At 38.7% G+C, this 11,134-nt stretch overlaps 3 protein-coding genes across 3 annotated transcripts in view; 2 read left to right on the forward strand and 1 right to left on the reverse strand.

Moving 5' to 3' along the window:
- The first annotated feature begins 215 nt into the window (after positions 1 to 215).
- On the forward strand, positions 216 to 2,165 carry eri2 (ERI1 exoribonuclease family member 2). Its single transcript, XM_010794397.1, has 8 exons — positions 216 to 232; positions 300 to 361; positions 492 to 572; positions 660 to 787; positions 904 to 1,066; positions 1,324 to 1,424; positions 1,751 to 1,832; positions 1,919 to 2,165. Exons 1-8 carry the CDS (start codon positions 216 to 218, stop codon positions 2,044 to 2,046), a joined length of 762 nt encoding a protein of 253 aa, XP_010792699.1. The 3' UTR covers positions 2,047 to 2,165.
- Positions 2,166 to 3,300: 1,135 nt separating this feature from the next.
- On the reverse strand, positions 3,301 to 7,475 carry rexo5 (RNA exonuclease 5). The gene is made up of 11 exons (XM_010794398.1): positions 7,396 to 7,475; positions 6,609 to 6,867; positions 6,353 to 6,479; positions 5,684 to 5,804; positions 5,184 to 5,291; positions 4,960 to 5,048; positions 4,298 to 4,413; positions 3,979 to 4,117; positions 3,688 to 3,782; positions 3,510 to 3,612; positions 3,301 to 3,402 (listed from the first exon to the last, which is right to left on the reverse strand). The coding sequence occupies exons 2-11, from the start codon at positions 6,857 to 6,859 to the stop codon at positions 3,301 to 3,303; spliced, it is 1,251 nt and encodes a 416-aa protein (XP_010792700.1). The 5' UTR covers positions 6,860 to 6,867; positions 7,396 to 7,475.
- A 431-nt stretch (positions 7,476 to 7,906) lies between these two features.
- Positions 7,907 to 11,134, forward strand: part of LOC104965443 (MAP/microtubule affinity-regulating kinase 3-like) — a 37,837-nt gene continuing 34,609 nt past the window's right edge. Inside the window, exons 1-3 of the mRNA XM_010794399.1 lie at positions 7,907 to 7,929; positions 9,282 to 9,390; positions 10,868 to 10,978. Of these exons, the coding sequence (XP_010792701.1) occupies positions 7,907 to 7,929; positions 9,282 to 9,390; positions 10,868 to 10,978 (243 nt within the window). The remainder of the gene's footprint in view (positions 7,930 to 9,281; positions 9,391 to 10,867; positions 10,979 to 11,134) is intronic.

The raw sequence follows: 11,134 nt of genomic DNA on the forward strand, positions 1-11,134 counted from the left end.
GCAGCATAAATAAAGGATTTGTTTACTTCAATCATCAATAACTTGGCAAGGACAATCAATAGATTTTAAAATACACTTTTTGTCTTTTCTTTATATTTTTAGTCGTTGTATAGAATCTGAGTATAACTTGTTCATAAAATAATGCAAAATCTTTGTACAAGATGCCAGTAATATATTTTTAAACTGATTTTAGAGTGCTGATAATGCCAGAAAAGATGGGGCACCTTTTCAGGTTGAGCTGTGCAAAGTACAATACGTTGGTGAATAATTAACAGAGGAATCCCTCTCTGTCTCCACAGAGAACTGGGACTACTGAGGCAGAGGAGTCAGTCAACAAATGGATCCAAAACATTATTATCAAGTAAGAATGACTGATGTATTGATAGTGTGCATACAGAGTTTTAATGTTTGGACTTGATCCTCATGCCAGTACACTTTCCTTCTGCTTTACATTTTTACACTTGTGATTTATACGGCTTGTTTCCTTTCAGATCAAATATTTGCATACCTGATTGTGATCGATTTTGAGTCAACTTGCTGGAAAGAGAAAACCAACTACGGCCAGGAAATTAGTGAGTAGCCTTCTATAACACCTTCATGTCATTATTTTCCCTTTATTGCTGATAACCTATATTATATTCTCTCCTCCCGCTATGCAGTTGAGTTCCCTGCTGTCCTGCTCAACACGTCCACAGGGGAGATCGAGTCTGAGTTTCATACTTATGTCCAACCCCAAGAGCGTCCCCTTCTGTCCGAGTTCTGCACTGAGCTGACTGGGATTAAACAGGTTTCTGTGTATAGTCATAAATGCAAAGCCACAAACTCACCAGTGCATTTTTATGGTTCTGTTTTCTTTACTGCATGTAACATCATATCTGACCGGTTTGTTTCCCTGTGTAACAGATGCAAGTGGAGGCAGGGATCCCCCTCCAGATCTGTCTCTCTCGGTTTAACCGCTGGCTGCAGAAGGTGCAGGTGGAGAAGGGTTTGGTCTTTCCAAACGGACAACAGAAATCTTCTGCACCTTCACCTTCTCAGAAACCGTGTGCTTTCGTCACGTGGTCAGGTAAAAGTCACTTGCAACGAATAAACTGGTCTCTACCTTGTGAGGTTATTTCCTGCATTGGAGACACACTAAGCATCAACTAGACTGCCATTTCTATCTTCAAACATTACAACATTACAAAACTTAGACAAGAACACTGAATACGAAATTGTCTGTGTAGCTTAATTGCATTAGTTTTATGAAATAAAGAAATATCAATTTGTTTAAAAACAAAAAGAATGTAACTGTAATTTGTTCCCATCTGTGTTGTATATCAGATTGGGATCTCGGAGTTTGTTTGCAGTACGAGTGCAAACGTAAGCAGCTCCATAAACCTGATGTGCTCAACAGCTGGATAGACCTGAGAGGAACCTACAGGGTGAGTTGAAGCTTAATGGCTTTGTCTTTACACCGGTTTTCTCTTTCATGCTTTCTTATTCTTTTTTTGGTAAATGTACATCTTAAGTTGCCAAATACTACAGGGTTTAACTTGCTTATTTGGTGTGACAACAGTCAAAAACACAAAGGTGTTCAATTACAAATGTCATGTTACCGGTTACGAACTGTAATAAGAAATAAAAAGTTCTTTAGTATCCAAATAAACCACGCTAAAACCTTTTACTAAATACCTATATCAGTTATACGAGACATAATCATTTCAGCCCTGCTCACGTTGCGATTAACACATTTTTTCTGTATTTTCAGATGTTTTATGACAAGAAACCCAAAGGCTTGAACGGGGCGCTACAGGATCTGGGGATACAGTTTGCAGGACGAGAACATTCTGGTAAACAAAAAGCAAAAGTTCCATCATCAAAATAAATCTACTAAGAAAATAGACTTAATCTAATGCTGTTTTTCTTATTCCCTCAGGTTTGGATGACTCTCGAAACACCGCTTGTCTGGCAGTGAGGATGATGAGGGATGGGTGTGTGATGAAGATCACCCGGAGCCTGGAGAAGGTGAGTGGCCGTCGTCCAGCGATGCATCTCAACTCCTAACGCCCCTATTCTGCCTCCGTGATCAAAAACCTGTTATGAATGATGACTTAGTTCAAGTCTACGTGGATGAAGCTTGTTTCACATTGGGGTCTTTTATAGTTTGTGAAGTTTTTTTTTGTTAATAAACTAATTTATAACTGTTGGAATCATAAACATTGATATTCAAGTCCTTTACTTGGTCAGCTTAAAGGTCACCTATTATGCAAAATCCACTTGTCCATGTCTCTTCTACACCAACATGTGTCCCCTCTGTGCAAAGAGATTCTGAAAGTTTCAGGAACAAAGATTCTCTCTCTTTTTGTCCTGATCCATTTCTATAAAAACCTGTCTGAAAATGAGCTGATCAGATTTTGGCCACTTTATGATGTCATAACGATGTTTTGGCTTGTGTAACCATTAGCCAATCAGCAACCAAGGTAACCCCCCTTACTCCGCCTTATCACCTGAATATCCTCCTAGAGCACCATTGTGTTCTTTTTAACCANGGTACCACTGAAAATAGTTTATTTTAACATGGAACAGGACAATAAGGTCTGCATATATATTGTGCCCATCTAAAACAAATAAAATAGTAGGCTTACTAGCTTCTACATACTAAAGCAACTAAAATCTCTTACCATAATTATCATTATGGTATTACTATTTCGGCGATTAGATAAAATATAAATTATATTTGATGCAACTTTAGTTACATTTCCATGACTTTTCCAAAACTGGGGGAAAAATATTGTTTTCCATAACTTTTCCAGGGCCTGCCAGTTTTGGAAAAGTCATGGAAATGTAACTAAAGTTGCATCAAATATAATTTATATTTTATNGACGGAGAATCGGAAAACCTTTATATTAGTAACGATGGACCAACATTTGTCAGATCATTTTGTTAGAGATTTAAGTTATTATTATCCCCTTAATCTATTGCTTCAGATTATCATGCACATTTTCAACTACATAAACCATTTCTATTTTATTGAAATTACCCTGTGGGACAATAGTAGCATAAACATACAAGTAGATAATCCAGGCAAAGACAGACTAGACAGCAGTTGGAGAGATTTGTAGATTGACTCAAACATGTCTGGGTTCATATGTGTGTCTGAGAAGGTTAATGTCATTTATTTTTTATCACAAAAAGCTACATTTTTGGGTGAAAAATACTGGCTAAGCATGGAAGCTAAACACCCAGAGTAACGATATGTTTGAAGTGACTTAGGATGGACATCATCTGTGTAAAGGTATACAGATTTGAAACGTATGTTACCTGTGGCTCTGTGGGGGTGCAGGTTCAGCAGGTGCCAAGTCTTCAGGCTCCTCTATTATCCTATATCCCCACAGCTCCTGTATATGAAGCTCTACTACCTGTGAACATACACAGAAAATATCATAACAACTGTGTATGTGTGTGTGTGTGTGTGTGTGTGCGTGCGTGCTGCGTGTCGTGCGTGTGTGTGTGTGTGTTGAGTTACCTGTCGCGGTCCTTTCTTTATGAAGTACTGAGCCAGCTCCAGGGCTGCCAAAGCATCCTCGATGGGATTATGACCCGTCTTCTCTTCAGTCTGTATCTGCCGACTGGGACACACGTGGAAAAGTAAATCATTAGACGAGAGAAAGAGAGAAAGAGAGAAAGAGAGAGAGAGAACTTACTTCAGCACTGACTCTGTGATGACCTTCAGTTTGAACCTCTGTCCGAACTCTCTCCTGTACAGCAGCGAGGTGTCGATCACATGAGGGTGGATCAGCTGAGGACACGGACACGGACACGGACACGGACACACACACACACACACACACACACACACACACACACACACACACACACACACAATGTTTTAACTTCACACTTTATATAGCAATGTGTTTTTGGTTGTTAAATAAAGCCTCTTCAAAATGAAAATATCTATCTAAAATCAATGATTGACGTCCACAGTAACTCACTTTCAGAGCGACGAGGTCGTTGTTTAGTGAGTGTCCCACCAGGACTGCGTCGCTAGGCAACAGCTTCTTGAGCCTCGTCTGAACATTCCGGAGGGTCGTTGTGATTGGTCGCAACATCGCTGCAGTTATACCAGAGAACCTATCAGAGGGCAGCCAGCAGCGCAGGTAACACAAATGTTTAAAGTGTTTTGAAATGATGTTTGTTATCTAAAAATACACGAGTGTTTCTGTGAGTGTGCGTATGTGTGTATGTGTGTGTGAGTATGTGTGTGTGTGCGTGTGTGTGTGTGTGTGAGAGTGTGTGTGTGTGTGTGTGTACCTTGTGACGTAGTTGAGGATTCTGTTGGGAGGTTTCACCAGCTCATCCAGCACACACTTCCCATCACTGTCCACCATAGAGACACGAGTCAACTCATTACCCTTCTCTGTCAGACACTGAAGCACAACATGAAGACATTAGCTTATAGAAACCTTTATAGAGCTCAGAACACGAACATCTTTCAGTGAGACGTTGCTAAGAAAAAGCTTAATAAATGGAGTGGCCACTAGAGAAGAAGAAGCCACATTTAGACATGGTTTATTTGTGTCATTTAGATGAGGTGGTTTTACAGTTTGAGCTGCAATTGGATTATAAATGCATCAAATGTTAAAAGCTCATTCTGTCATGTGGTACATTTCTTTCAAAAGGACTCCAAGTATAAAACATATTCAAACATATTTCTCTCTATTTAAAAAGATAGACTGGTTTGAAGGATGGTTCCTACCTTAAAGACATATTTATAGTATTTATAGCACATTTTATTTTGACCTCATAGAGTGTTGCCATGCACTTAAATGTGACATTACATGCTGTTGTTGAGTTTGCTTTCCTTTTTCTGTTTTCTGTCTGTGTTTTTTGTACTTTGTAATGTGCAGAGTACCACATGGGAACTATGTTTTGTACTGAAATGTTGCAGGGTGTTTGGGGAAAGAGCAACTCACCATTTCACAGTCGAGTCCATACAGAGGGCTGCTGTCAGTCACACAGTCAACACTGTCTGTGCACACAAAGTCCTGGAAGTCTGGCATTCCTGTGCAAAAGCAATAAGTAATATTTTAGAGACAAAGATACATTTGAAAATGCATTCTGGTGAGGATGAGGTAAAAACAGAGCTTTTATAAAACAATAACATACATTTTCTATATATTCAGATTGACAGTCTCACCTTTGACAGGCCAGCGTTTCTTGACCATCTCGTCCTCGGGGAGAACATACGCTGTCAGTCCTCTCCGCTTGGTCCCAAACTTGGTGATTACTGGGTGAATCTTCAGGCCTGCAGCAGTGTTAAACAACACAAAGACATCATTAAGAACAAGATCAAAAACAGTGAGAAAACTAAAGCACAACTACTGCTGAGAGATATGATAATGTTTGACTAAAAGCCGCAATAGCATAATATGATATTGTGGGATAAGTGTTAGAGTTCACAGAGGATAATGACCCACGAGATGATCATTTCTAGCAACAGTCAAATGAAATGTGGATATCACACAAGTTCAAAAAGTATCCTTTAATATTCAGGAAAGTCTTTGGGCTAAATTATATTTTCTTGACAACCAAACTCAAAGCAATAGCTACTCTAATGTAATACTAATGATACATTGTTCATGTATTGCCTTAGTGTACACACACTTACTTCAAAACATATCCACATAAGATTCTCACCTTTTGGTAAATCACTGCTTCCATTGTGTCTTTGGGAAACAGAGGGATCGTCTGATTCAGGAACTTCACTGCTGAAGATTCCTGAGGCCAGGTTGGTGGAGGATGGAGTAAACGTGACTCTCTAAACCAGGCAGATACAAACGTTTTAACTAGGGATGCACAATGAGGTATTTTCAATTCAATTCGCTATAATAACCTGCTTTTCATGGAAGCAACCGGATAAGTTATCATATTTAAAATGTTGTATTTAAAAAGAGATGCATTATCTGTAGTTTCTGCACACCTGAGCACACTAAAAGCTGAAATGTATACAGCAGAGATGGCTGGTTTACTATTCCACAGCTCTTACTCTTATTTGCATATACATTAGAAAAACAAAATGGTATTTCAAATGGCAGTGGTTTCCTCTGAAACTGTGTAAAATGTCCTCAAACAGGAGACAGGTTTGGCCGTTTAGTCGGCGTATTCAAGCAATAACCTTTGTATTATTGGCCGAAAATTAATGGGCTAAAATACAATAATCAGAATATACATAATAATATTCATTTCCCACTGTCTACACATAATTGAATAGCACCGTTATCCCTAGTTCAAACCAAAAACTAACACTGGGAATGAAGGTTTATCTTAAAATAAGTCAGCACATCTCCGTCCCCTCTGGTTACTCACAGTGCTGTAGTTGGTCCTGAGGTGCTGCAGGGTGAGGTAGTGTTTGTAAAAGTGACTCTGGCTCAGCCCCTCTATCATCACCACATTCACAGCTTTAACCTTCTTCTGATGGTGGAGGCGGCACCAACTGAAAGAGACACACAGGGGGCTTTTAAAAAGATCATTTAGATTATTGTTATAGCACAGGGACAGGGACATTATAGAGACGAATTTGATGCAAGCAGATGAAGTCAAATCTAACTACCACAGTCATTACCTGGGCTGTTCAACGCCAGCTGTTTTCCCCAGAGCGGCGTAATGCAGCAGCTCTGTCAGATCATTCGCTGTTATTGGTTGTTGAAGGCGGTCGGGCAGCACAGAGATCCTCGGTGAGCGAGAGGAGCGTTCAGACTCCAGAGTCTCCTCTCCTTCCTCTGTTTTTAATCTCTTGACCTCCTCATGTGCTGCAGGAGAGATCCTCTTTCTCTTCCTCCCGTTGCATGTCACTTCTGCCGATAAGGGCTCCATATTCAAGCCTGTGTTTTTAAAGGATGGTAAAAAGGGATATTTAAAACTACATTGTGTCATGGCTGTCAAATGCCTAACAGTATAGGTACATGTATACTGTATACATATTACAGTACAAATTACTTCAGCAGTAAAGCAACAAAGTGACTATTGTGCTAAGTGGACTTGCTTACATGTAAGGGTGTTGTTTACTTCATCCCATTATTAAAGGATGTGTATAGTGAAAGTATAATGATGTGTTTACTTTATTTGTCAGGTAAATAAAGCCAGTTTAAGCTTTAACAACATACATTAACTGGTGAATATATTCACCAATGTATTCGGCATTAAAGCAGGCTATCTGAGCTTTCCAATGTATACAAAGACGCTTAAACTAAAGTAGGAATTAAGAGTAACAGTTGCACTAGGAAACCAACACACCTAGCTTAGCTAACACTTTAAAAAATAAATATACACATATACAATTACTATTAAGGAGTAGTTATAGGTTGGGCAAACGTGTGGGAAGGGTATCGATAATTGAAAAATGTAAATACCAGATGTTATTGGTCCTGAAGGTCAGAAATTCATGTTTTTTCACCATTGGTCGAAGCTAAAAACACATGGGCACTCCACGTTAAAACTTGTGATATAAAGTAAAAACAACTAGTACGACTTCCGGTGAGAGACGTTCAAAATAAAAGAATGGTCAACTCTGTAATGTCCTTTAATCAGTAAATGTGGGTAGCATTGCGTAGATTTGAACATATTTAAAAATATAAAACGTCAAAAATTATACTCACACTATTTTAAAGGTTTATAGTTTGTTATGGGCTGGTGTATTTTACACTTTTGTTTTGGTAACCAATGGTAAAACCGGAAATGCTAATCGTTTCGATAAACTCCGCCTTTTTTCTGTGATCGATGTTTTTTTTCTGGAGTTGATTTAAGATACTATCAGACCCTGTTAATCAAACTCGTACTGATGGATGGACATTTGAAAAGAAACAGCGCGACCTTTTCTGCGTGTTTTAAGAATCTTAAACAACGTAAGAAATATCCAACATAATGACTACAAAGAAACTTGCAAAGTAAGTAACTGACTAACCGAGTGCCTTTAACGTTAGCTAAGCAGCTAATGCTAACCTAAACAACACCGAGAAGACAAACAGAGACGTAGCATCTTCTTTGAAGGATATTCTTTATTTACCTCACAGCAGCATTTTGAAAGTCAATCTACACAGAATTACACAATTACTTAAAAATGAAGATAAACCATTACATATTCTCAAAAAGAAAGACCTATAATTGGATGAGTATCTAAACATTATAAAAATATACAGAATAAATAAACAAAGAATACTCACTAATATACTAATCTACTGATCATATAAACATACAAACGACCACTAATATTAGTAGTAGCTGCTAATAACAGTCATCATTAGGTTTAACTAAATACTTTAATACGTAAGACGCATTTATTATATATTAATGTTGTATGGAACAAATTGCACATTACACACTTTACAATAAGAAATACCAGGGTTCTTACGGTCATTAAAAACCTGAAAAAGTCATGGGAATTCAAAATCCTAATTCCAGGCCCTGGAAAAGTTATGGAAAACAATATTTTCCCCAAAGTTTTGGAAAAGTCATGGAAATGTAACTAAAGTTGCATCAAANATTTCAGTCCAACTCTCTCAATAACCTTGGCCAAAACAATAAACAGTTCAACATAAAGTGCCAGTTGCACCAACAACATAATAAATAGTTCAACATAAAGTGTACTGTACCATTTAAAATAAAATAAAAAAGTGCCAGTGATTGACCTCAATCCCTCCTATTCTTCCAATATCCTGATGAAAAATAAAATCTCTGTTGCATAGGCCACTGTTTGATCAACGCGAATTGGGTGTGGGTCCTTGTACTCCGAGTCGGGCTAACGTCCACGCTAGCTTCCACGCTAGCTGCTATATGTTTTGCATTGAGGTGATACTTGAGGCTTGATGTGCTGCGGTGATATGCAAATTCCTTTTTGCATAATTTGCAAACAACCGTGCTCTTATTGACGCTTCCATCCGTCCGTTTTTTAAAACAAAATGTCCCATCCACGGGGCCAACCAAAGCGCTCTCATCAGCTTCTTCCTTCATGTTTGACTATTGTTCACTGTGGTTTGTTGTTGTCTGAAGTAATGAACGTTAGTTGGTGCTCCAGTATAATCGGTACCCCTGAAACTCATCCAGTGAGAAACGTTCTGCGGTGCAAAAATAAGTGCGATTAAAATGCGTTAATTTTTGTGTAATTAATTAATCTTAATTAACGCGTTAAAGTCCCGGCGCTAATAATAACTTAAATCTCTAACAAAATGGTCTGACAAATGTTGGTCCATCGTTACTAATATAAAGGTTTTCCGATTCTCCGTCTTTATTTCTCCTGCAGGTTTCCTGACGTTCTACAAAGACATGGCCGGTCTGTTGCCTTTTTAGGGAAGCGCTCTGACATCGCTCTGGATCTGTCCAATCAGCAGTGGCTCAACTCTGACAAGGAGGTGAGACATTTTCCTGATCACACAAGCAGAAAACCAAGCAGATTTAGGCCCAATCCCAAACCACGCCCTACACACTACCCCTCCGTTTGCGCGGAGGGTCCGCCACATTGAGGGCTGTTCCAAACCAACGAGTGTGGAGCGGTGTGGAGGGGGAGTGGGCTATCAAGCCCTCAAACAGCGAGTCTGCAGCGGTGCTGACTTGAGACCGGTCTCTACCTGACCGGAGTCATGCTGTGTGTGTCCGTCAGGAAACAAGCTGTTTACAAGTAGTTCCAGCAAACATCCACTGATAAACTGCGATGTTAACAACCTCATGATAACCTCATATGTTTTTAACTTAGGATCATACCTGTGTTTAGTCTAGGAAAAGGTACATGTGTGCATTTTATTATAAAGTTGTGTATATTTACAGACCGTTGCAAAAACTAAGAAGCTTATAAAAATCAGGTTTTAAACTAAAATAACTTTTCAAAAAAGTAACACAATTAAAGATGTTTGGAGTTTTATTTTAGTTATTAATTTGAAAATTTTGTCTAAGAGATGCTGATTTGAAACCGTTGTTACATAGAGTTACGGCATTTCCTGCTTCTGCCGGAGAGAGGGGAGTTTGTCCCAAAGCGAGAGTTCACGGAGGAGGAGTGTGTAGGGGGTAGGGTGGAGGGCGTGGTTTGGGATTGGGCCTAAATCTGCTTGGTTTTCTTCCCAAAAGTGAGCATTGATCCTCTGATTGCGTTGTGATCCTTATAAAAGGACTTCTGGTTTACCTACTTGTTGGATTTAAGAATCCCTGTTTGAGAAAAGTAGCGTTGGTTGTTAGGTTACATGCAGAAAAGATGACGATAGATAGATTTATACTTTATTAATCACAATTTGGGAAATTATTTTGTTACAGGAGCAGTGTGTTCAACAATACACATACTTAAAAAGTGGAATAGAGTTAACAATTAGAAATAAAAGGAAAAAATAGTACCGGTATGTCAAATATAAAAAATTCTGGATAACTAAAATGTTCTTTAAAAAATACAGGAATATAGGCTTATACTATACTGTATATACATATGATAGTATATGTACAGTATGAACGATGTGGATTGAGTATTTAGGATTTCTTAATCTCAGAAACACTAGAATGAAGTTTGATCAGATTTGTTTTTAAGGATTTGCTTCTATAATGCCAAATAAAAAATAAAATGTTAGACTCTTCCTATCTCATCTTAAAAATGACAATAGGAAGTTAAGAATCAGATCTGGTTTGAAGAGCAATCTTTTGTGGTTTATCTGCCTTATTTAAAAAAAAGTATATAAAGTCACAAGGAGAGGAACTGAGGATAACACGGCTCTTTTTAAGAGATGACTTTATAGATTACTGAGTATTTTATAGGGGAATAACCATGCCTTGGTTTTCCTTGTCCTCTGTCTTTTCCCATCATAACTCCACTTCCTCTTCATCACTGTGACCTCATCTCGTCTCCTTCAGGTGTCAGCGTCTTTCCGGAGGCAGACCAGGTGTCCGTTCCTCTCCGTGCTACAGCTCCCTTCCCTCTCCAGCCATCTGAAGAAAAGCTTCCCCCACCTGGAGCACCAGAGGGTGAGGCCGTTATTCACAACTCTACACATCTTAAAGGTCACCTATTATACAAAATCCACTTGTTCATGTCTCTTCTACATCAACATGTGTCCCCTCTTCTTCATGTCTCTTCTTCATCAACATGTGTCCCCTCTTCTTCATGTCTCTTCTACATCA

Source organism: Notothenia coriiceps, unplaced genomic scaffold (genome assembly GCF_000735185.1).
Source record: "Notothenia coriiceps isolate Sejong01 unplaced genomic scaffold, NC01 NC01_scaffold00037244, whole genome shotgun sequence".
Lineage (NCBI taxonomy): Eukaryota > Metazoa > Chordata > Actinopteri > Perciformes > Nototheniidae > Notothenia > Notothenia coriiceps.

Bases quoted from the DNA above. Each gene is read 5' to 3' on its own strand.
- eri2 (XM_010794397.1), top strand. The intron at 573-659 runs GTGAGTAGCCTT...CCCGCTATGCAG, and splicing joins CAACTACGGCCAGGAAATTA to TTGAGTTCCCTGCTGTCCTG. The intron at 1,425-1,750 runs GTGAGTTGAAGC...CTGTATTTTCAG, and splicing joins ACCTGAGAGGAACCTACAGG to ATGTTTTATGACAAGAAACC.
- rexo5 (XM_010794398.1), bottom strand. From the start codon at position 6,859: ATGGAGCCCTTATCGGCAGAAGTGACATGCAACGGGAGGAAGAGAAAG. The intron at 3,783-3,978 runs GTGAGTTACTGT...CCGTGTCCTCAG, and splicing joins ACGACCTCGTCGCTCTGAAA to CTGATCCACCCTCATGTGAT. The intron at 3,613-3,687 runs GTAAGTTCTCTC...CGTGTGTCCCAG, and splicing joins ATCACAGAGTCAGTGCTGAA to TCGGCAGATACAGACTGAAG.